The 25,402-nt window shown below is 41.3% G+C and overlaps 1 protein-coding gene across 4 annotated transcripts in view; it reads left to right on the top strand.

Moving 5' to 3' along the window:
* Nucleotides 1-24,848, top strand: part of STK38 (serine/threonine kinase 38) — a 41,596-nt gene extending 16,748 nt beyond the window's left edge. For all 4 annotated transcript variants that reach the window (XM_070360895.1, XM_070360896.1, XM_005890499.3 and 1 more), the window contains 12 exons: nt 814-865; nt 1,770-1,892; nt 3,436-3,519; nt 7,090-7,213; nt 9,511-9,665; nt 13,016-13,118; nt 14,190-14,251; nt 19,834-19,951; nt 20,953-21,076; nt 21,288-21,383; nt 22,312-22,406; nt 22,845-24,848. In XM_070360895.1, the coding sequence (XP_070216996.1) occupies nt 814-865; nt 1,770-1,892; nt 3,436-3,519; nt 7,090-7,213; nt 9,511-9,665; nt 13,016-13,118; nt 14,190-14,251; nt 19,834-19,951; nt 20,953-21,076; nt 21,288-21,383; nt 22,312-22,406; nt 22,845-22,975 (1,267 nt within the window). In that variant the 3' untranslated portion in view covers nt 22,976-24,848. The remainder of the gene's footprint in view (nt 1-813; nt 866-1,769; nt 1,893-3,435; nt 3,520-7,089; nt 7,214-9,510; nt 9,666-13,015; nt 13,119-14,189; nt 14,252-19,833; nt 19,952-20,952; nt 21,077-21,287; nt 21,384-22,311; nt 22,407-22,844) is intronic.
* The last annotated feature ends 554 nt before the right edge of the window (nt 24,849-25,402 follow it).

Genomic DNA, 25,402 nt, shown 5'->3' on the forward strand with positions numbered 1-25,402 from the left:
AGTACAGGGTGCCTCAGCTGGCCTAAACCACATGATGGTGCTTCGTGTAGCCTATATGTCTGTTCTTCCCTGCCCTGCTCAGCTGGCCTGTTATCTGGGATCCTGACAGGGACAGAGGAGATTCCAGCCCCTGTGCTTTCATTTATTATGCAGAATAAATAACAGGAAATTTTACTTGTTTCTCTTAGTTTTATCAAATCAGTATGAGAGTATAGGTCAAAAATATTCTTGGATGCAGTTTCTAAGGTATCCTACTCCAAGGATTTAAAATGTCAAGGTTTTTTTTTTTTTTTTTGGTGCTTTTTTGGTATTGTTTTGTAATTGTTTTGGCTGTTCCATGTGGCTTTGTGTCTTTTATTAGTGCCGCTCATCACCTTTTTTGAACATCACCCCCCTTAAATCTCCAAATTCTGTGTTTACCTTGGTTACTTCTGTGCTTGTGGCAGGGAGGAGGAGGAAGATGTGAAAACAAAAGAAGTAGATTTCAGTCTGGGGCAGGGAGAGAAACACCCTGATAGAAGAGGTTATCAGACACCAGCTGTTGGTTTGTTAAGGAAGAACTACCACACCCAAAGAGAGAGAACTTTACATTTTGAAATTAGATTCTTTGTTGCATTAACATCTTAAACAATTTTTGTCAAAATGTAGAGCTAACAAAGGATGAGAATCTTTTCACTTGCCTTAGTAACTGTAATTTGTTGATTTAATGAAGCATTTTGAGTTTGACCTGTTTCTATCAGTAAAAAAAAAATTGTACATAGATTAACAGAAAGTTATCATTCAAATGTTAATTTCATATGTCTTTATTTTTAGACAAAAGAAGTTAGAAAAAGTGATGGAAGAAGAAGGCCTCAAAGATGAAGAGGTAATTAATATTGGAAAATTTCCTTGAAACCAAGCCTGGCAGATCATGTCTTGTGTAGCAGGTTGTTAGCATTGGCGCATGGAGGAAGGGTTTTGACTTGTAACAGGAAATTATGAGGGCTGGTGTGCTTCTGGATTTAGGTACTTATGCAGAGGGAGAAGTTAATTATTAAATACCAAGAAGGATGACTTCTAGGCTCTGTAGTAGTAAATTAATTAGTTTTAGAATTCCAAGAAAAGGAAGACATGAAATAAAATGAAAAATTTAAAAAGCAAATTAGCATTTTTTTAAAATTAGCATTTTTAATTCACTGAAAATGCTCCATAGAAGTGGAGCAAATTTCTGAAATTTTTGTCAAGGTGAAATACCTCTCGAATCAGCCTTTCCCCCCAATGCCCACAGATGTGGTAGAAAATATAATAAATAAGAAACTGTGAAAAGAACTGAAATGGCTATGGAAGTGTTCTCAAAAGGAGAAATGAATCATAGAACCCAGGAAAATGGTGAAAAATACCCAAGACTTGTAGGAACAATAAAAAGTTAATGCATAAAATGAACCATAATGTGTAAAAATTCCAGAGAGAAATTTAAAAACCATACTTGTATATAAGAAAAGTTAAACAAAAATGTTGAAAGTTTATCCTTCCAGTTTAGGAACATTAGAGTAACAGGCTGTGAAGCAGGTTCATCCACGTCCACAGAAGAGGCGTCCTCTGTTCAGTGTGGTTGTGGTGTCTGAGGGCTGGGAGGCAGGGCTGACCTCCTAAGGGTCCTTCTGTGGTGCTTTCCTGTGTGAACAGATGGTGCTTAGTCTGGCGGGGCCCTGCTTTCAGGGTGGGCTAAACCACAAATAAGACTTGTTGCAGAGTCCCTTCCCACCTCTCTCCCTCTGTTTAAACATTAGAAACGACTCCGGAGATCAGCGCATGCTCGGAAGGAAACAGAGTTTCTTCGTTTGAAGAGAACAAGACTTGGACTGGAAGATTTTGAGTCCTTAAAAGTAATAGGCAGAGGAGCCTTTGGTGAGGTAAAAACACCAGAGATACTTATCAAATACAGGAATCCCACAGCACATCGAAGCTTCTAACGTAACGTGAGCTTGTGATGGCTGTTAGAACTGCAGCATGGAGTGGGTGGGCCCGGCTTTGAGCCGCGCCTTACCTGCTCTCTGTCCTCTTTTTCTTGCCCTCTCACTGTCCCAGGGATCTGCTTGTTCTTCTCTGTTTTGCTAGAGATGATGTTGATGCTTTAAGTATTCATCTAGAGGGAGAGTTGATAGGTAGAAAGAAATCAATATTGATTGCTTAGTGAGTGCTTCTTTCCGAGAATCATGACTAATATGTTATACATGATGTGGTTAAACCTGAGGGGATATATAATGTTCCAGTGTCACACATCCATTGGGCAGTGGTACCAAAGCTGGGCCAAGGTCTTCCTGATCTCAAAGCTGTTGCTTTTCCCATTACACTGCCTTTCCAAGAGCAAACTTGCAGCATATTTCCACCCTTTATTTCTTCCTGCCAGATTGGTACAGCTCTGAAAAGATAGCCCTGGGAAACAATTTATAGAAATAAGTTAATGAGGGTGGTGGTAGAGAATGAAAGCATTTGCAGCTTTGTCCCAGCTGGTTGTCCAAGTGCATCCTGCTTGGTCACAAGGGCAGTCTGCTGGGGAGGGTTTGAATGAGCCCGTGCAAGATCCTTCCCATTTGTGGAAAGCACCCGAAGTGAACAACCTACTGATGCAATAGTTTCACTATCGTTGTGAATACAAAAGGAGCAGCACATTATTAAAAACCAGCACCTAGGGGAAATGTGAGTACATATTCAAAGGCACAGGTGAGAGATTAAACTGATCCCTCAGTGTTCAGAATCCCTGTTGGCCTCTTGAGAGAGGAAAAGGTACAGGACCACATCTAAAAGAGCTTTATGTTCAACGAGGAGGGGACCTGGGACTCGAGGAAAATAATGTTTCAGGGAGAAGAAAACATACTTGTCTTGGGGGAGGAGGAGGGAATGTGCAGAGACTTGCCGAGGAGTTGTATTTGGGTTTGCAGACCATTTCTTTTCATCATAAATTATCTGTTCTCTCTCTCTTAAAAAAAAAAAAAAGGAAAATAAAAAAGAGAAAGGAGAGCTGCAGAATACTCTATTTCCCTAATTATACATTTTAGTTCCTCCCCCATTGCCAGGCATTTTTTTTCCTGTGCCTTAGCTTTTGCTGTTGTTTTAGACATCGTTGTAAACATTTCCTTAGGTTTTTTTGAGCTGACTGGATGACATGTGTCATGGGTTTAATGAGTCCAAAGTGAGGGTTTTGAATTAGCTTGATCTGTTCAGCTCGGGAGCCAGAGCTATTCAGAGGTGGAGATAGATATCTGAGGGTGTTTCGGCACTGACCTCACTGTGTATAATATATCCATTTTGAAACATTGAAAAGCATTTTCTTCTGCTTTGTTATTGCTTATATAAAAATTGCAGTACTTTTTCAGTTTAAATATGATTTCTTGTTACACATGAAAGCATTAGTTTGGCATCGTGAACTCTTGGCGTTTCTCTTATAATATTTAGGTGCGGCTTGTTCAGAAGAAAGATACGGGCCATGTGTATGCAATGAAAATACTTCGTAAAGCAGATATGCTTGAAAAAGAGCAGGTAAAGCACAATTGTAGCAGTGATTTTAGTTACCTGACGAATTTTTGTCTTCTAAAACTGTTCTTTTTGCTTAATTGAAGTGTATATTCCTCTCTTAGTTTTCTTTAGCCCTGTCATATAATATTGCTTTTCTTTCTCGCCTCCCCCCCAGTAGAAGCAGTTACATATATTTTAGGTACAAATAATGCCTAAGACATTATGTGCAGTCTTTTTAAAGTTGAAAGTCTACTAGAGAAACATCTGCTATTTGTGTTTCACAGTTGATCACAAGCTGTCCTTGTCATTAGGAGCAGTTTTCTGAGGTTGTACTTACTGTGGTAGCTTGTTCCTTACAGAATGTTGAGGAAAGTTGTGTATTGTACCTTGGAACTGAGACTTAGGAACTAGAATTTGGAGTTTGATCTAAAATAGGTCTTAACATGCTTCATTCTGTAAATTCACGCAAACCCAGTTTGGATCTTCTGAGTGGCTTATCACTACGTGAGAGAGGCCAGTCTTCTTTGGGAATGAATTTGAAAAAATATAATGAAGGTGGCACAGCAGTGCAGACTCATTTAATGATTAAGAATATTTTCTAAAACTTCAAATCTACTTTGCAAATAGATGTATAAGCTGCATCCAGTATTTTATGCAGAATAAGTATGATTTTAAGTATTAGACAGTATATATTAAAAGTGAGAAGGCAGATTTTCTATAAATCTGATTTAATTTAGCAGAACAGATTGTAGTGGGCGATGCCTGCAAATATCCTGTAAAATACCAGTTGCTACAGGAGGGCAGAGAGACCCCCCCTGGAAAGGAGAGCTCCAGATACAGAACCACAGAGCCAGGATGGAGGTTGGCCCCACACCCAATCCTTCCAGCCGCTTGAGAGGAGCTATAATCACCAGGGCTTTTCTGCCCTTCATTTCAGTGGTAGCTCAAAATTTGGGATTTTAATTTTTTCTTTAATTTTCCTATGTTACCCAGAAGCTTTAGACTCCCAGGGATTTTGGTCAGAAGTAGCAAATACCCTGGCAGTAGATGTTCAGACATTATATGTTAACACCAACCTTATTCAAAATGCACACCAGCCCTCTTAATGTATCTAAAAATCAGTGCGATAAGGGTATTGACACTGTAGGAGCTTCAGTTAATCTTGAAAAGGAGAATGTGAAGCTGTATTGATTACTCCGTATAGTTTGTATGTCACAAGTAAATTTTATTTTTACAAGATATATTTCCTGTAGTTTTAATCAAGACTCACAGTATTTCTTTATCAAATGAATAGTAGGGTAAAATTGTAAAGAGAAGTGCACGTCATAACTTCCACTTACTAATCCTTCATAGAGGTAACAGGTGGTAACAGAGGATGATCCAAACATGTTGTTTCAAGACATTCTGTCAAGTACTGTACCTTCTTCAAAATTAGTTTCTAAAGACTTTCTACATGAAGATAAAGGAAATGTCTGTTCAAATTAGGATTTTAAATGAATTAACTTAAATTGTTAGCGCCATTGTTGCTGATGGACTCAGCTCCCTAGGGTTGATCTCAGCATGGTCCAGTTAGTTTCCGGCCACAGACATGACCTGGGGCAGCTGTCTTGAGGAAGCAGGCAGCAGCTTTGTGGGGCAAATCCATCACTTCTGAGTGGGGCTGACAAAGTACAGATTCAGAGCCTGACTTCTTGTAGGTATAGGTGCCCTCTCCAGAGGAAAAATTCTTATTTGCTTTTATGAAACTGAGCAGGAATTACAGCTACCCATTTAGAGTTCTGGTTGTTATTCTGTCTCACAAGATGGAAGTTTCTGCTACCTGGAAAATGAATTTTAGAGCCTAAGAGACCAGTGTTGAGCTAGTCTCTTCCCATTTCTCTTCCTGTGCGAAAGGACAGCCTCTGGTTGTGATGCCCGTGTAGAGGTAGGATGGACCCAAAGATTGTTCCCTCTGCTCTCCTAGTGCCCTGGGTCACAGCTGGCACATAATCCCCACCCCACTCAGTGTTTATGGAGCAGGGGAAAGGGAATCCAGAGCCCACCCTCCCGTAAAGTCGCCTGACTCCACCCCTAGACCTTGAGTTCTTGACTTGCTGTCTCAGCCCCAGGAGAAAAGGGCAGGGTGTGGCCACCGTGCCTGCAGCTTTCCCTGTGACAAACCAGGAATGTTGCAGTCACGGTCCTGCCTTCTAAGGTGAGTGACAGGCAGCAGTGGTCACACCTGTCCTTTCCGTGTGTCCCTGCAGTAGGCAGAGGCCTTCACAGGAGCCACGGAACAGGTCGGGGAAGTCAGCTTCGTGCAGTCTTTGTGTGGTAACTGACTGGGGCAGAGCCAGCAAGTGCCGTGAGCATTTCCTCAGATCTTCACTGGGCTTCATCCTAGTTTTATGGCACCGTTCCTTATCACCGTTACCTTCTTCCATTTTTCCCACCCTCATGCCATAAGTAGAGATGTAAAAATGTAAAATTTCTAAAACACTGAAGTTACTTAAAAATTTCCTTGAAAACAGTTTTGGTAGAAACTGAAAACTCAGTAGGAGTTTTAGGCCCATAGGAGTGAGCACGGAAAGATGAGGCAGGTTAGGTGTAAGACAGGAGAGAAGGCTCTGGGGTCTGTGTCCGAATGGAATAGAGCACGCCTGGCTTTGCTGAAGACATTCCATTAAGGCAAGCATGCAGAACATCCTGTCAAACAAAACAACCACCAGGGGCTGAGTTTGCCAGTAGAAGTGCCAGTTTGTGAACTTGGTATATCTTCACCTCCAAACATTGTAGGAGGTCCCACCCTGGAGCACATGTTGAGATAAAAACTTCTACTCAAGGATCAGCCTGAGTCGTAATAAATTTACATCTGATTCAACCCCGTCGTGCAACTTAACAGCACTTATACAAGAAGAAAAGGGGTGTGACTTGGTGATATGCAGCAGTGTTTTGATTATTATTATATATTTAAAGTAGATGAAGTCAACTTGATAATAATAAATTAATAAAGTAATCCTCCCAAATCTTTGGCCTAGCTTGGTCTCCTTAGCTAAATGTTTCAGTACAAATAGAAAACTGGCAGTGTCATAAATGAATCTACAACTCTTCTTAGCTGTTGTCATGTTTCAGTTCAGTCAGAACTGAGTGCCTCCTGTGTGCACAGCTGTGACCACGTACTGTGGCATCACAGCATCTGGGACTGTCAAGGTGCCGTCTTCACAGATGTCTCTGAAGACCTGAGACAGGATTTGCTTAGAGTCTCATCTTGGGGACTTACTTTGATCAAAAAAGAATTATTAGAACAAAAAGATATGAAAAGAATGGTAATTTTAACTAATCAAGAGGTTCACTTTATAGCACTGTTAAAGTTTCCATTTGCATTAAAGCCGTTGATTTTTGCCATTTTCAAGCCTTTCATCACTCAGGTTTTCATCACCGAATACCTTCAAGTCAAATGTTGTCAATTTTGAGTTCGTAGGTTTGCCTAAGCATAAGCTGTATCTTTTGCATCATCACAATTTAATACTCAACAGTATTTAAATTGTTTAAGCAAATATGCAGTCTGATAAAGCAGAGCAAGGCTTGTCATTAATCCAATGCATGTACCTCCAGGTTGGCCACATTCGTGCGGAGCGTGACATTCTAGTGGAGGCAGACAGTTTGTGGGTTGTGAAAATGTTCTATAGTTTTCAGGATAAGCTAAACCTCTACCTAATCATGGAGTTCCTGCCTGGAGGTAATTACTTGACGATGAAAGGTCATTTTTCCTTTTTGTTTTGTGGTTTCTCTCTTACATGGATTAACCCTCCTTTCTACTTTTAACCGTGCTCACAAAGTTGCTTTCTGTATCTTTTTAGGTTTGTAAAGGAGGTCAGTAATCTGTCTGTGCTGAGTACCTTTCTACAGCTTTAGGGCCATAAAAGTAACCTTCTCATTCTCAGGATTTCAGACGGATATTTATTTTCTTTTTAAATATATAGAAATAAACTAGGAGCTTTGCCTGTCCTGTCAGTCTGTTTACCCAAGTGACAAGATTGAAGCTATTACATTCTTTGCTTCAACTTTTTTCCCCCCTGTAACTTATAAAGAGTGAATTTCTCATTACATATATTAGTAGTCACAATCTGTTTCTTATTTCTGAAATTTAAAGTTTTTGGTAACTTGGCATGTGCATCTTGTAAGACAGCTTCACAGTAAACCCAGAATAGAACATACGTCTGTTCTGGGGAACACAGTCTGTTTCCCAGTGAGCAGATAAACTGTGAGCACACTGGTAGAAAAAAAAAAGAAAACTTTGTCTTTTTTTGCTTTTATACCAAAGCTAATCTAATTGTGGCATAATATTTGATCTGGTGACAACCTTTAGTTAGATCTAGGGTCATCAGTACTTTTTATTAACAGCTGATGAAGGTTAGAAAAGAATCTATATGACAGAATGAGGAGAAACTTTTTAACATTTAGATGTCAGTTGTTATAAATAGGAGTAAGAACCAGCTCAGGAACCAGCCAGCCCCTTGACGTGCGTCTCCACAAGCCTTACGTGCGTCGTCTTCCGTAGCTTTCCGTGTCCCCTGGACCCTGCCCTTTGCACTCGGTGGGGCTGGCCTGCACAGCCCAGATCCTCTGGCCTGAGCGCTCTGATCATGTGGGCACGCTCACACAGGTGAGGCCCCTGGCTGCTCTCCTGGGCCACTGTGCTGCGGCCACTCGGGTACCTCAGAGCTGGCCCCACTGATGTGCCTCCAGATTAAATGTGTGGCTGCCAGGAGTGATTAGGAAATCATGTTTTTCAAGTTTTGGGAGCATCTTAATAAGTGCCTTAATTTTTGCCCAAGGGTAAAAGTTAGAAATAAGCAGCATGACACACTATTAAAATCTTAGGTTTCTGTCTCTTTTCCATTTTCTAACATAAATGGCTTTCTGTGCAATGTGAACTGAATCTTTCCTGTTTCTTTTACCTTTAAACTGCTTATTCATATTTGCTTTGCTTTCGTCTGACTGTTGAATTGGATCAGAATCTTTTTTTCACCATTGTATGTTGATGGTATTAAGCAGAAATACTTAAATTTTGACTTTGCAGAAAACTAACAAAGTTACTTTACTGCTAAAATACTGACATTGTGTTGTAAAAGTTGCATAAAGCATTTTGTACCCACAAATAAGCACTGGAGAAAAAACCCCACTGGTCTTGGGAGGTGTTCATCATGCATGTTTGGGAGGCAGTTATTACACATCCTAGTCTGTAGCATTTACTGTTCATATTTACAACAGCTTTTGTTGACTAACACTTTGGTACCTAAATCCTACTTTTTTATATATGTTCTAGTGTTCTGTGAATAGACAGTGGAAAGCTTGTTTACAGCCTCCCAAGATTTTTACATTCTTGTTTAGGCTTCCTTGATAGCTCAGTTGGTAAAGAATCCACCTGCAATGCAGGAGACCCTGGGTTGGGAAGATCCCCTGGAGAAGGGAAAGGCTACCCACTCCAGTATTCTGGCCTAGAGAATTCCATGGACTGTAAGAGTCGGACACGACTGAGTGACTTTGACTTCACTCAGCCTGTTTAATAACTGTAGTACAGCCATTGTTAGAATGTGGAAATGCCTTAGAGAAGTTTGTAGGTATTTGTGCCAAGTGAAAAGTAAAGTAGCTCTTTCCCCAGTCCAAAAAATTGTCTTAAGCAAATTTATTGATTGATTGGTTTATTATTTTAGTGTGGGAGAAATTTCCTTTCTCTCTCCAAAGTAAAGTGGAAATCATTGCTCAGGGGTCAGCATCAGTTAGCTTAGTGAAAGTGTTTTGCCATCTGTGGCTGTAAATTTTATCTTTTAAGTGTTAGAAACTGCTTACCATTTCTGCTCATGTTGGGCATTTCCGCCCATAGTAGGTCATCTCTGGGACACAGCAGAGGCCTATTTAGCACCGCCTTATGGTGGCAGGTAGGGAGGACATATCTGAAAACTGGCTGTTACTCATATTGTTTTGTGTGTTTGTGTGTGTACGTGTGTGTACTTTGTACCTTCTTGTTTCCAGGGGACATGATGACCCTGTTGATGAAAAAAGACACGCTGACAGAAGAGGAAACTCAGTTTTATATAGCAGAAACAGTATTAGCCATAGACTCTATTCACCAACTTGGCTTCATCCACAGAGACATCAAACCAGACAACCTTCTCCTGGACAGCAAGGTACTGTGAGGTGTGCAGGCTGACCAGCGTGTCTCTACCTGTCTGAGCAGCCTCTGCCTTAACCCCTGCGCGACTTGTCGTAATCACAGTAGGGGAGCTGTGAGCTCCCTGGTGTATTTTCTTCTTTTTTTTTAAGGTAAGAAAGGCTTATGAATTCCATAATTTGAATTTTCCTCTTAAAGAACATTTTGAAAAATTATTAAGCATAAAATTGATTTAAGTTATTTTGTAGTGAAGCCAAAGATGATCATCTTCTCATATGATTAACTACACTAACGCATCCCCTGTCAAGAACCCCTCTGCTGAGGATCCCAGCCTAGAACTAGGAATTACAGCGACAGCAACAGAAAGCTGTCACAAAGCTCAGCTTCCAGACCCTGTGCCCTGCACTTAAAGCGGAGTCCTGCTCAGCCTCCCTGATGGCCTCTTTGTAGTTAGCTTTGGACATGCACATGAACTGAGTTGCCTGATTCTTAAACTCTCAGCAAATCAGAAGAGAATCCCTGTGCTGCTGTGTTGTTGATGCTGCTTGACAAGTTACTCCACCGTCTGGACCTGACTCATCTATGAAGTGAATATATGGATTGGGAAACGCTCCAAAGTTCCTTCCAGCTTTAAAATTCTAGATTGTTGTGTTCTGGTACATAGAATTGTTTTCTAGATTGAATTCTTTTAAGTAGGAAAGTAAATTTAATTCATAGGGTATTTTCCTTTCTTACTGTCTTTTGATAACAGTCTTTGGAAAAAATCTGAAGTTTTAGTCTACTTTCTTTGAAAACCTTATTCTTTCTGTTTCGAGAGTAGATTTGTCTAGTAATTTCTTCTGGTTAATAGTTTTTTCCTTCATTATAAGAATAATATACAAACATAGTAGAAAATTTGAATAATACAGAGAGCTATAAAGAAGAAAAATGTAATGTCATTGTTCAAAATATTTTTTTATTAGTATTTTTTATTTAAATAAATAGAGTACTTTTGGCCGTGCCGGGTGCTCGGGCTTTCTCTAATTGCAGCAAGTGGAGTCTGTTCGCCACTTGGGCTGTGTGGGCATCTCCCTGTGGTGGCTCCTCTTACGGAGCCTGTGGGATGTGTGGCGTCTCCCCTTGCGGAGCGCAGGCTCCATGCGGGCGGGCTTCAGCAGCTGCAGCTTGCAGGCCTAGCAGCTGTGGCACACGGGCTTAGCTGCGCCGTGACGTGTGGAATCCTCCCTGACCAGGGATCGAGCTTGTGTCCCCTGCGTTAGTAGGCAGACTCTTAACCACTGGACCACCAGGGGAGTCCCAGTAACAACTGTTTTAGTGTAATAGCTTCAGTAGCTTTCTCTCTGTGCCAGTTTATGTACAGTTAGCGTCCTCAAAGTGAATAGTAAAATGGTAACATGTATGAGATTATTTTTCTGTCCTTAAGCTCAGATATATTTTAATAAAGTAGCAGCTCTGCTCTGTGTTGTCTTGGGTTCAGATGCCTTGGTCCTGTACCCAGTGCCTTTTTTTTTGTACCCAGTGCCTTAGTGTTGGCTTCACTGGAGGCTAAGTCTGTGTTCAAGGCCAGCAAACATACTGAAGGCCAAGAGCTGGGGACTCAGTCTAGCTGAAGAGGACTGGGGACACCTGTTTGGTGCAGACATGCTCTCTACAATATGTCAGCCCAGACTTGTAGAAGAGGGCTCATTTATGTGTTTAGCCATATTGGTTGTAAAAGTGAAAATGTAGACATTTTGAGTTCCTGCTGTATACTGAGAAGTGCTACAGAGTTCTCTGAAAATCTAGGTTTGAACAGCATTTGCTCCAGGCACTGTTTTTTAAGACTGTTCTGGAGTTGTCTAGGTAAAACGTGTAATTAAAACTGTGAAACACTTCCTTGGCTTGTAGAACAGGTTATTTGCAAATCTAAAAGGGAACTAGCAGGTTAGTAGGCTCAAAGTCATCTTTGGTAGTTTACCTTTTATGCTTGTGCTTGCGTGTGTATACACATACACACACACACACAGACACAGCCAAACGTAATGAGATTGAAAAAACCAAAACAACACAGAAAGCTACTCTTAAGCAAGGCTTCTGTAGCCTTGTACCCTGGGATGTTTATATGTTAGGGACCAAAGACCACAGATGGGGAGGTCACCAGGGCTCAGTCCTTGGCCACATCACTTCTGATTGTGTGACCTTGAGCAGTATAGAGTTGCTCCCAGCAGCAAGAGTTGCTCCCCTAGTTTTGGTTTTACCTCCTTATCTACCTAAAATTTTGGTAGGTGGACATTTGGTCCTGACTATGGCCATTTGGTTCATGACAAAAGTTCCTTGAAATTTGGTCCAATCCAAAACATCCATTTTAGACAGAACTAAATACCAAGGACTTTTTGGTGTGGACCAAATGTCCCGCAATGGAAAATCTCACCACCCCTAGAACACCCTCTTCTACCTTAGAGAACCAGGAAAGGAGCCTTACAAGCCTTAATTCTCACCATTCATGCCAGGAAGATACCATGATACGCATTTTCTAGATGAGATCAGGGGTTGGAGAGGGGTTAAATAATCCTGGTTTGGAGAGAAAGAGCTTTGACTTCTGGCTTTGGTGCTGCCATTTCACCAGCAAGTCGTTTAATGACTCTGAGTCTATGAAAGGTGGCTTAAGAATTATAAATGAGACAACACATTTAAAGGCATGGTGCCTGGCTCATAGGAGGTGTGAGTTTTCTTTGAAGAGAATGATGAAGTCAAAGACTTAACGATTGGAATACAGTATGGCAACACTTATCAAGAACTGTACAATGAAGTTGATTCCCTTTGTCTTTGGAATAGTTTACTCCTTGGAATTTATCCCAGTGAAATAATTCAAGTGGAGAAAAAGCTATGTGAATAAAGACTTGCTCAAACAGCCTTTTATAAAGACCATCCTCTGTATCATGCCTGACTAGGGTTGGGAACACGGGCCCTCTCTGGCACTGCGATGCTTATTGTAATCCACATGACTTGAGATTGGATTAAGTAGCATTGTGGGGATAGGTAGACAATGATGTATTGAGTCATTTGATTATTATATAGATGTTAAAAACAATTTTGAAGAAACATAGAATATTGATTGAGGTAGTTCAAGAGGTAAAATTAGATGCTGTGGTTCAAGAGGTAAAATTAGATGCTGTGGATACACCCAAAACATATAATATTTGTATAATAGGATTTGGAGTGATCTTTAATTCATTTGCTAGTATATATTTCTCCCCATAATAAAAGCAGCAGCAGCATCCTTTGGTTGTGGAGCCGTAATGGGTAATGCACGGAGCTGGAGAGGATAATGTTCTCTTCCACATCTGTGAACGTTCATCTGTTCTTTCCCTTGTTTCCTCTCCATAGGGCCATGTGAAGCTTTCTGACTTTGGCCTTTGCACAGGACTGAAAAAAGCACACAGGACGGAATTTTATAGAAATCTGAACCACAGCCTCCCCAGTGATTTCAGTAAGTGTTAACAGTGATGGTAGCCTTTTTATCCCTGGAAGAGCTATTCCCCCTGGTAACCAGAATATGCAGGATGGAGTAGGAGATTCTCATAGTTAAAGTCTTTCGAGAATAAAAATACCTCCCCAGGTTTGCCTGTGATTTGTACTGTGTGGTGAGAGAAGATGAAGGCCACCAAATGTGTTAAGGCAGATGTCCCAACAAGCATTCTTTGGAGCTCTCCTGAGAAGGTTACAAGGGATGAACAAGGAGCAGGCAAACAAAAGTAGTAGAGGAAAAAATCCTGGGAACAACTCCAGGTTAGATTTACCATTGGTGCTTCTTTCTGCAGTGACAGAGCGAGTTACTTTCGCTCTGTCAGACTGTTGAAAAGTCAAAGTGAAAGGATTAGTCGCTCAGTCGTGTCCAACTCTCTGTGACCCCATGGACTGTAACCTACCAGGCTCCCGTGTTCATGGACTTCTCCAGACAAGAATACTGGAGTGGGTTGCCATTCCCTTCTTCAGGGGATCTTCCTGACCCGGGGATCGAACCCAGGTCTCCTGCATTGCGGGCAGATTCTTTACCATCTGAGCCACCAGGGAAACCCCCAAACCATTGAAACTATGTAGTAAAATTACAGTTCATCCTTGGGAAGCTATGTCTGTAGTGTATAATATATACAGAAGTCTCTGATTATGTAAGAGTTACTACTCTTGGAAATTTGATAGTAATTTGAAAAGTTGTGCATGTTTTAGGTCTACTTGAGGACCGTCGCCTCTCTCTGATGAGACTGAATTCCCCGTAATTCTGATTCAGTTCCTTGTAATTCTGTTTAAGGCCTGTCCTCCTCTCTGGTCATATTATCTCCAGAGAAGTGTGGCTTAAAACTCTCTGCATGATGCTTTGAATCAATGCTTTAGCGCCTCTGACTGGGGCTTACGGATTTGGTGGGAAATGTATCATGCAGAGTTCTTGGTGTGTGGGGAGAAAAGCGAGACTTGAGGGTCTCCTGTGGCTTGAACCAGAGCCTAAAAAAGTAGTAAACATTGCTGAACTTTTCTTATTAGAACTTGTTTTCTCTACTTTTAGCTTTTCAGAACATGAATTCCAAAAGGAAAGCAGAAACCTGGAAAAGAAATAGACGTCAGCTAGTAAGTAATATCTGTGGCTTCTTAAATGCTACAAACCAAGTATGAATCAGTTTAGAAATATGCACATAAATTTGCATTTGATAAATGTTTGCAGCTTACCTATTCCTTGTTTTAAATTACCTTAAGGGAGGCCTGTCACATTGGGAGCACCAAAAGTTGTATTTTGAAGGAGGGCAGATATAAAATGAGGTTGTTTTGGTCATGACATTTTCAGTGGATGACCTCATTCTGACCTTTTACATTAGTGACAGCTGCTTTCCTTCCTCTTCTACCTTTTCCCTCTGTTTATGGTGGTAAAAGGTTATATTTGAGGTGGAGTTCTCTCAAACTGAAACTAAGTACAAATATCTACCGGGAACTTCAAGGCTGTGGTTCTCAAACTTGTGATTCACTTAGTTCGCCTGCCCCACCCTTTCCTATGTTATTGCAGAAAGAAGAACTTGGTCATTAAAAACTGGAGAGAAATTTAAGAGAAATGCTTACTTTAATAATTCGTGTATATACACATAAAATTATGCCCCATAAGCTTAAAAATAAATAACATTATTGCATTATCTCAGTAACATGGTGGAACTTATTTAAATAGTGCAAATTTACCACTGAAATGTTCTGTCTAGGCAAACTTTTATTCTGATCCATTGGTTCATAAATTACAATGTACATATCCCATTGTCTAGTTATTGGAAAATTATTGACCAGATGTAATAGGACTGTATATCCCTACATATTAGGCTTTGCAAGAAACCCAATAGCAAGTTGAAAATAGTAAAGCTAAACTGGCAGTGGGTCATTAGAAAGCAAGAATGGCAAGGATGGAAAACTGTGACTAACTTGGAATGAGGATCATGCATGTGTGTTTCTAGAAATTGTGGCATTTCTGCTTGTTGGTGTACACAGTTGTAACTTGGCAGGTTTGCCAAATACTATGTTTTGGCCAGAGTCCTTAGTAAAACACTGAATTAGGGTTCTCTGTGGTATTTCTAATAATTCATTTAATAGGTTGCTGGTAAGTACCTGTTAGTCATATGTGAAAGTTGGAAGCCTTAGGATTAAGAAAGAATCAAAGGAAAGGCTTGCATTTTTTGGATTCATTTGAGGTCCATTCAAGACCATGTTTTGAATATTATGATTTTTATGTTAAACCCAGGCCCTGGGAGAGGCATTAACCTAAACCAAACATTTTTGGAAATATAGTAAATGAGACTAATGTTTGATATCTTTTCTAACATTAATTTGGGGATACTAAAGTTTGGTATACCTAATCACATCATAGCCTTCTTAGGAACTCTGATACTCTTTAAATGTTTAAATTTTATAGGTGGTTGAAGCACCGTTTACATAGGTTGTTAAGGATTAGGGAACATTGGGAACAAATCTTTTCAGATGCCTCTATTGTCTGTCACAGAGTGGTAGGTCTTAGCCTTGGCTGCTCACCAGAATCACCTGGGAAACTTCAGAGCATACTGATGTCTGGCCTGGGTCCCACCCCAGGAGATTATGATGCAGTTGGTTTGGGGTATGTAGTCTGGGTACCTGGTTTTTTAAAAGGGCTCTGGGTGATTCTGCTGTGCAAAGTTGAGACCCTCTACCTAAGAAACTGTTTCTTAGACAGTGGCTCCTCCATTACTGGGAGACTGATATTTATCTGTGTTTTGGAAGGTAACAAAAGGTAAGGAATCTTCTGTGATTAAAAAGCAATTTTTAAGGCAAACTAAGATTAAATCTTTGGCCACTTTTATTTTGGGGGTAATTAATCTTAAATACCTTAAATTATCCTCATACTCTGAGAAGCTTTATGCCCTTTGACATAAACCAGAGAGTCATGTCAAACTTATTAGGAATGCCTTATAGGTCTATAAGGAAGGAGGTTCCACAAGTTCTACATTTGGAGTTAAATGACCTTTAATATTTACTATTCTTTAATTTGAATAAACTTAGGTTCTCATGCTCTGGTTAAGGTTCTTGCCTTTTTATCTACAGCAGAAGTGGTCATCCTCATATTACCTCCTTTGATAACTTGGAAATAAAGCTACCGTTATTCAGTCTTCAAAAGGTCATTTAACCCTGTGCTTTTTTGACCTTTCGTAAGTGATCCCATTCTGCTAGTGGAAGGTTAATATAAGTTAATGCTTAGTATAAATTTATTGCTCTAGGGTAAGCCTAACATATGTAGTTGTTCACCCAGCCTGTTACTTTTCAGCCTGTTACTTTTCAGTCTGTTGAAAATCACAGAAAACAAGTGGAGGCTTTACCTTCATCTTTGGCTGCTTAAATTCCATTCTAATATTTGTAGTGCCAGCATGGTCCTGGGTGATTGTTAGGCCAGTAACCGATTAGGACGTAGGTATGAGTGAAAGTCTCTCAGTTGTGTCCGTACAGTCCATGGAATTCTCCAGGCCAGAACACTGGAGTGGGTAGCCTTTCCCTTCTCCAGGGGCTCTTCCCAACCCAGGGATCAAACCCAGGGCTCCCGTATTGCAGGTGGAGTCTTTACCAACTGAGCCACAAGGTATGAGTCAACCTTAATTTATTTATTAAACAGAGGTAAAAGTTGAAGTACATCTATGCGTCTAATCTTTGTCAGTTAATTTTTTAAAGTGTAAAATTTACAGAAGTGATTAAGAAAGAAATTAAATCGCTATTTCCCCTAAAATCCTAAATGAAATAGTAAGTTGCAACACATCTGAAATTACTCTTAACAGTGAACAAAACTTTTTAGCACAGCTGCAATTGACACTGTAAACAACACTTAGACAACAAAAGGAAAAAAAATAGTACAGATTTTAGGTATTAAGAGCTTGAAATTGGAGGACACGTCCGCGTGGAAAGCAGAGGTTTGGGCAGGGGCCGGTCCCTGCTTACCTGCACTTACAGGTGGGGCAGTGAGCATGGGCTCCCAGGGAGGGGCTCTGGCTCCCAGGTGAGCACGTTACAGCAGTTTGGAACCTGCTGTTGCCCGCATCCTGTAACTCCAGGATTTTTTTTTATACCTTAGTATCTTGAAGTTCTTTTTTTTGTAGCAAGAGATCTCAGTTTTATAATGGAAATCTTCGGACAAATAGGATTTACTTAACATCCAGCTTTGCTGGAATATATTTAGTCTAATTTGAAGAGGTTTCTATAGTTTCTTAACTTTTATAATTAGAATTAAAATGCTAACATTTCTTGGGGAAAGCCCAATCCATATTTCAAACTTGAAAGATTAAAAAAGTGGCATTTATGTTATTTAACATGCATATTTGAAAGAAAACAATGTACAATTATTCATATGGAAAAAATGAATTCATACCTTACAATATACACAAAAAAATTATAGATGGAAAATAAAATTTTACAAATTTTAGAAGAAAATACAAGGCAATATATGTATGACTTCAGTAAGGAAGAGTTTCTTAAATAACATACTGAGAAATAATGCAGGTAATTAAGTATAAATTGTGAAGGAATAAGTGTATTTTACTACTTTAAAGAAGAATAATTTGTATATTGAAAAATATAAGCAAAATAAGAGGCAAGCCACATGGTCCAAACTCCTTTGGAATCATCTTCCAGTTCATGTGCGTACTTACCCTTAGTCAGATGCCCTGGAGAAACTCTTGCACCTCTGAACCAGGAGATATGCATAAGAATTTTTATTGCATTTTCATAATAGCAGAAAACTAGAAATAACCATGTCCATCAACAGGAAAATGGTTACATTCTGGAATAGAATATTGTTTAGCAGTGAAAATAATTGAACAACGGCCACATGTGACAACATGGTTCAAATTTAAAAACAAAATAGAGGAAAAATCAAGTAGCAAGAGAAGACTGCATGTAGAATGATACCATTTTTACAAAGCTCAAAAACAAAACTAAGATCTCAGTTTGAGAGACTTGTGGCAAAATTACTTTTTAAAATCAGAGGAATGGAATTCCATGTCGGTTCAGTGGTTAGGATTCTGAGCTTTCACTGCCAGGCTGAGTTCAATCCCTGGTCGGGGAACTAAGATTCCACAAACTGTGAGGCCTAAAAAGGTTTTGTTTTTTTTTTAAGTTAAAAAAGAATTCCAATGAATCAATGATAAAAAGTGATGCAACTGGGAAAAAAGCTAATAGTCAAAGGATCTGAACAATAATTCACCGAAAAAAAAAGAAAACTGAATGTCTGATTAACAGATGAATATGCACTCAGCCTTACTAGAGATCTTGCAGATGAAAACAGCAAGATCCTATTTCGTATTCATCAGATAGGTAAAGAAATGGAAGTCTGGCAAAGCTAAGTGTTGGTGAAAGTGGATCGCTAAGAGCTATCCCCACTGGGCATGTTTAAAGAGGAGGACAACTTGTCCACCTTGGAGGACAACTGAAAGATGTCTCATTGAGTTGAAGATGCTCGTAATGGAAGACTCAGCAATACTCCCAGTGCCCAGGAGGTGTTACAGGAATGTTTATTCAGGTGTTACTTGTTAGAATGACACACTGGAAGCAGCATAAGTGTCCATTTACAGAAGAATGGATAAAACCATTGTGACGCTTGTATAATGTCACAGCAGTGCACAGCAGTGAAGTGGGTGAACTAAGAGCCGCATGAGTAAATCTCAAAGTCATAATGTGGAAGAGAAAAAGCAAGTTGTAGTATTGTAGAATAATACAGCACAGTATGAAACCCCTTATTAAGAGTTGAAATATGCAAGGAGTAATTTGTCATTTATGCAAATTTCTGTACAGTCATAACACAGCAACTTCAGGTTGTTATGACTTCAGTGAAGAGGGAAGGAGTCTCACTTTTCTTGTTTACATAGTTTCTTTTAAAAAGACAGACGACCCGAGAGAAAAATACCACAGGTTATTAACTTTTCTTTAATATAGGTAATGGGTACATGGATGTTGTATTCTCTGTGCTTTTTTTTTTTCTATACATTTGCACTGTTTGATAATATTTTTTAAAACACCACACAGCTGTGGCTTTTAACTTTACAAGTTGTATAACATGGAAAGCACTTAGATCTGAGCTTTCCCCACTGGGAAGCCCTCAAACGCTGAGCACAGGAAGGCTGTGACTGCACTTTGCCTGGTATTGCAGTCCTGGTGTGAGAGAGGAGATTATTTGAATTTAGAAAATAACCGCCTAAGAACTATTACATACATGTTTCAGTTTGGTAAGTAGATATTTATAAACTTTTGACCAATAGTTTATAATTTTATCTTTAATTTCCATACGGGGGTCTACCACCTGACTAGTTCTGAGGCCTTAGGCAAAGCCGTTTTGGGCGTCAGAGTTTTATCTACAAAGTCCTCTTTGCTGAGTTTTGTCATAGGCTCGTAAGCATAAAAGTATCAGAGCCTGGCACACACTGGGTACTCAGTCTGTTATGGTACTATTATACTTGACAGATCCCCTTGACCTCTGCCTTTGAGTGAATGGCCTCTCACTTCACTGACAAGGCTTTATTTTCATTTTGGAAGTGCTGTGGAGAGGCCTTCCTGCTTATTTAGTCTGTGGGTAGCTCCAGGAGGTCTCATAGCCTCTGGTCTCTAGGACAGAACTCTGGGCGTCCGCCTTCCTGCCAGGCCTCCCTGACATGTGGTGCGTGTTTCAGGCCTTCTCCACAGTAGGCACTCCTGACTACATTGCTCCTGAGGTGTTCATGCAGACCGGGTACAACAAGCTCTGTGATTGGTGGTCGCTGGGGGTGATCATGTATGAAATGCTCATTGGTAAGTCGCGTGCTTTCAGGGAACTTTTTCTTTGGGGTCAGGAAGGAGCCGTGCGTTGATAAGGCTGTTTCAGTTGGGGTACCTAAGTGAGCACTTCTCCCCCCATGTCTTTCACTATGAAGTTTCCTGGGTAGAAAACTCTGGGTCATCGAATGAATCCCACTGTATTTGGGCTCACGGGCACCCTGTCGTGGCTTTGCTGATCATTTATCATGGTTTTCTCTGACTTTTCCATCCTCTCCATCTGGCAGCTCTTTCATTCACTGGCATTTATTAAACACCCACTGTATTCAGAGAGCCTTCACTGGGCAGTATTAGAAGCACTCTTACTTGCTGTCCCCCTTCTCTCTCAAAGCCTTCAAAGCATGGACTGCTCTGACCCCTCTCCCTCTTGCTTGGTGTATCTGTGTATTTAGGGGATGCGTCTGGGGGGGGTGCCATATGCCTGAGCACTAGGAGAGCCCCGTCTGTGGTGGCCCAGAGCGAGTCCGTGTAAATGACGGTGTGGGTGTGGCAGCATCTGGCTGCTGTCTCCGGAGCGTGGGATGGGTGCGTGTGGAGGCGGATGTGATCCGTGCGGGGGGCACGTGGAGCGACACGCTGTGACTGCCCTCTCCCCTGCAGTTCTCAGGCGTGGAGTCACTTTTCCCAGATAAGGATGTTCCTGGAAGGGGTTATTTCTTAGTGCCGCATCCTTTTTTTTCCCCTCTTGGGGCCCAGGGAGCCCCGTGTCCACAGCTCGGCTTCTGTCCTTCCTCTTGAGCCCCAGCTAGTAGCTGGCTCCCTAGTGGTGTCAGAAGCACAACTTCACTTTGGATTTGGGGGAAATGAAGAATTGGTTTAGTTGTTTCCTGGGATGAGTGGGAATCCTGTCCATGTCACATAGGAAAGGACACCGTAGGATCATTAAAATTCTTTTAGAATCAAATTAAGTGGAATAATCTCACTCAGATTCAAGAGTTCTGGGATGTGAAAGCTCCGAAGTTCCCTTTTCATTACAGGCTACCCACCTTTCTGTTCTGAGACCCCTCAAGAGACATATAAGAAGGTGATGAACTGGAAAGAAACTTTGACTTTTCCTCCAGAAGTTCCTATTTCTGAGAAAGCCAAGGATCTAATTTTGAGGTATCAGAGAACATTTCCCCTGTCCCCCACCTAGGCCTTTTGAGATGAATGAATCCTTTTTTTTTTTTTTTTTTTAAGAAATTTCATCATTTCTTAGGTCTGCCCTCTGCTTCCTCCCATTTCTCTCTTTTTTTTAAAAAAGGGGAAGGTTATTCCTTTTCTTTTTCTGAGGAGACTGCTTGAGGTGTGCTGAAAAGCCTCTCTTTTCCAGATTCTGCTGTGAATGGGAACATAGAATTGGAGCCCCTGGAGTTGAGGAAATCAAAAATAATTCTTTTTTTGAAGGTGTTGACTGGGAACATATCAGGTATATCCATATAAAAGCTTTTAGGATAATTTGAGTCTATAGCTTGCTTAATACTAATTTAGAAGCCATTACTGGCATGCCAAGTATGGGAAGAGAGCTTCTTAGAAATTCAGGGTCTTGTCCTGATTTTCATTCCTGTTAAGGATTGGGAGTTGGGACTTCCTGTCGGCCATGTGCCACAGGATTTGTTGAAGCCAGCAGTTGTTTGCAAAGTGAAACACCTTTGGATTCCATGGTGAAAGGACCGCCTGAGCATCGTGTTTCACTTGCTTCTTACCTCGGACACACCAGTCTCTCTAGTGTTGGGGGCCACCAGCCGGACAGTCTGTGCCCACAGGTGGAGGCTGTTATTGGGGGGTAGAGAAGGAAGAAAGGAGTTGAGGGGGAGGCAGGGGAGCATGAAATTGTCGTGGGAGTGGGTCGTAGAGTGCTGTCAGTGTTCTGCCCACACCGCTGTAGCCAGCATTCCCTGATTGCTAAACAGAAGATGAAGTTGTATCTGTTTCATAATTGTCCCTAATTTGCATGTTTGTGATTTGTAACCTTTACCTTTTAGCCTCTCTACTCGGTGGCACTTCTGGTAGAAGAGGGCAGAGCCCTGCACGAAGGGACATGTAGAGGTTGAGTTTCCCTTTTCAGCAGACAGGCACGCTGTCAGGAATATGCTAACTTTGAATTTTAATTTCACCTTATTTTTCTTGTCTTTCTTCCTAGCTATGGATAATTGTTACATTTTTTCATCACAGTTTCGTTTGGATTTAGTCAGCTAGTGTGATTGTCAGTGGTCATAGCTTTTCAAAGGAAATAAAGGCTGCCTGTCAGTGGACAGAGTTTCCCTGTCAGTCAGATCAGGGGTCTTTCCCAGACTTTAGTTGTGACCCATATGATTACTAACCATAGTAATTTTTGGAATGTCTGTTCTTGGCAGAGAGAGACCTGCTGCAATATCTATTGAAATCAAAAGCATTGATGATACCTCAAACTTCGATGAGTTTCCAGAATCTGATATTCTTAAGCCAACAGGTAATACCACCACCACCTCAGGCTGCCTTATCAGTGCATTATGTCCCCCAAATTTGGGTGTGATGTTTACAAATCAGGGTAGAGAACACGGAGAGGAACTTCAGTTCTTCAGGCTCTTTGTAAGTATATGTCCAGTGTTAATGCTGGGCAGCAAGTGAGACCTTGCCAAATGGAAAGTGAATACAAACGCCCACATTCAGACGGCTCAACCACAAAGATTTGCTCTCTTGTTTATTAAATTAAAGGTTAGGTAACCTGAAATGACAGAAGTTGGAAAATAAAACTTTAAAAATATTGTGAAAAATATGAGGTTCAAGGAACATAGGCAAGCAAATGTAGAAAATCTGCAGAATGTTCTCCAGAATGTTACGTCTTCAGTACTGAGTAGTCCATCAGGGTAAGGCTGTGAATCAACTCTGACATCTGTTTCTTTCCCAGTGGCAACAAGTAATCACCCTGACACAGACTACAAGAACAAAGACTGGGTCTTCATCAATTACACCTACAAGCGCTTTGAGGGCCTGACTGCACGGGGGGCGATACCTTCCTACATGAAAGCAGCAAAATAGTTTTCCTTGAAAAGGGATCCTAAATCGAGCAGAGTTCTTTGTACAACATCATGGTTTTCTTCTCACATACTCTTTTGAAAGAGTTTCCAGAAAGTTTATGGAACCCACCAACATGGTGACCATGGTGATAGTGAGTGGATTCTCTTCCATAACATCTGATGACCAGTGGAACAAAGACAACTGTTTCTGCTGTGTTGGCCATGAATGGCTGTCCTGTTCTTTAGAGTATCATGAGCCAATCTGATGTTTTTACAAAACCTCAAACTTTCCTAAGTTCATCAGAACGAAGGGGGAAAAACAGCCATCATCCAACTTTGAGACTGTAACATAAACTTATTATCAGCCAGTTCTGGGTTTTTGTGACATGCTTCCTGTCAAGCCCACCAAGTATTTTTTTTCTTTACGGCTAAAAGTTTATAGTACTAAAGGAAATAAAGCAATAAAGAGCGTCAGCAGCCAGCATGCTGGCTGAAGGAAATGATCCGCCATTCTGAATGGGTGGTTATGGTGGTTTCTCCCCAGACTTCAGCCTCTGGCAAGTGGCTTTTTATAGCCTCCAATCATGGTGCACTTTATTTATGGTACTAGGATAAAGACTCTCAGTCCATTTTGATTTATTTGCTCCTGCCCATCTAAAATACTCCTGCTGCTTTTCTGAGTGTTGATGGAGGAGGCCAGCTTGATCCATCTTTGTTCTTAGAAGGCCCAAAGGCTGCTGGGCATCACCAAGGAGGCTCAGATCACGTGGAAAATCCTCACCTTCTCTTCACGACTGTATCAGAAAATCCCCTTGGATATTGCCATGGACCAGCAGTACCCACAAGGGCTGCCAACAGGACCTAAGCGCCTTCCTGAGAACACAGCAGGGGGGAGCCTGGGCAGAGCAGGAGGCTGGGAACCCTCTTGGCTAAGGTGCTGCTCCTGTTGTGTCTCTAGGACCTCCTGGAGCGGGAGGAGGAGCCAGCCCAGTACACAGTGCAGAGCCCGCCTGCAGACGCTTGTACAGCTCACGCCTCAGTCCCTGGTGCGGCCGTATTTGTATTCTCAGTGTTTCTCCTCTCCCAACTTCAAGTAACCATCTTGCCTTGGAATCATGATTACAAATTTTTCCTTTGCAGATGCCTTCCTGGGGGATGGTCCTCTCCACCCTAAAGGGTCACCTGTGGGCCTGGGCTGACCAGGCCTCTCTGCTGGGGTGGTCTCTGAAGAGAGACCCTGTGAATTTTAGCACGAAGTGCCTTTTCTTTCACAGCTGCCACCACCTTTAGAGAACTTCTGCTGCATCAGAAAAATGTGGAGGCTCCATATTAATGCATTACTGCTTTAAAAATTTTTGATGACTCTTAAAGCGTCATTTGCACCTATGTGATAACTTTGCATATTGCAGAGTGTCGTAGCCAAGTCACAACTGGGAGACTGCTTCCTGCCAGTCTTGAGGTTGTAAACATCAGTTATGAAAGGAAAGTATGTCCTAGCTTAGCCATTCAGGAAAAAAAAAAAATTATCAAAGTGACAGTAGTAAGTGAAACCTCTGGGTTTTAATGACTTAGAGGAAGGAAAAAGAATTTTAGGGAAATATTAACTCTGGATGAAGATCATGTGTTTGCCCCTTATTCTTTCATTCATGGTTTGCTGGTGAAAAGGAAGTGAGAGTCTTTTGTGTAACTATGTAGTTTCTTTGGATTACCAAATAGTTGGGGTCTTGACCCCCATGTGTTTTGCAAGAGTGTGTAAGCATGGGTAATGAGAACAGGAGGGTGATAGTCTGTATGTTGGAAAGTGGCATGGGATGATTTTTCTTGGCAGGGCGGGGGTTGGGGGGATGCCCACATTTTAACTTCTAAACTTCTGAATAAAGTGTGTGAAAACAGTTGCATAAATTTGTGTGTTTTAAAGCAAATGTGGCTTGTAATACCAAGAGGCAGAGTGCTGGTGGCTTCTTCTAAACCCCTTTGTCTGCAAAGCATTGCAACAGCGAACGCCATCTTTAGGCAGAATGCTTTACTGTCTCAGGGAAGATGGGAGCCCGCCCTTCTGAACCAGAGTTCGTGTGAAGGGACGTCTTCTGTCGGCCCCACGCCCCTGCTCCTTGCACCTGGCTCAGTCTCAGGGCAGCGGGCGCTCCTGCAACTACAGTGCAGTGAGGCCCAGGGGAGACCTGCTGGTGAAAGTGCTGTCAGCTGGTGGGCCCTTTGTACAACTCAGCCCCATTTTCCCCACAAGCTGCCAAGATGGACACCTCAGCTCCTGATGTCCACCAGAGCAGGGCTCTGCTCGGGACACATATGTGAGGAGCCTTCTCTGGGTCCAGGAAAGGAGCCTCAGGCAAAGACCAAGCAGGGTGGGAATCTGTTTAAATTGAGGCATCTGTTTAAATGCAGCTTAAACAGAATGTGTTGTCTTCCCGTGGCTCATGAGTTTCAAGAA

The sequence above is a fragment of the Bos mutus genome, chromosome 23 (assembly GCF_027580195.1).
Source record: "Bos mutus isolate GX-2022 chromosome 23, NWIPB_WYAK_1.1, whole genome shotgun sequence".
In the NCBI taxonomy this organism is placed as follows: Eukaryota; Metazoa; Chordata; class Mammalia; order Artiodactyla; family Bovidae; genus Bos; species Bos mutus.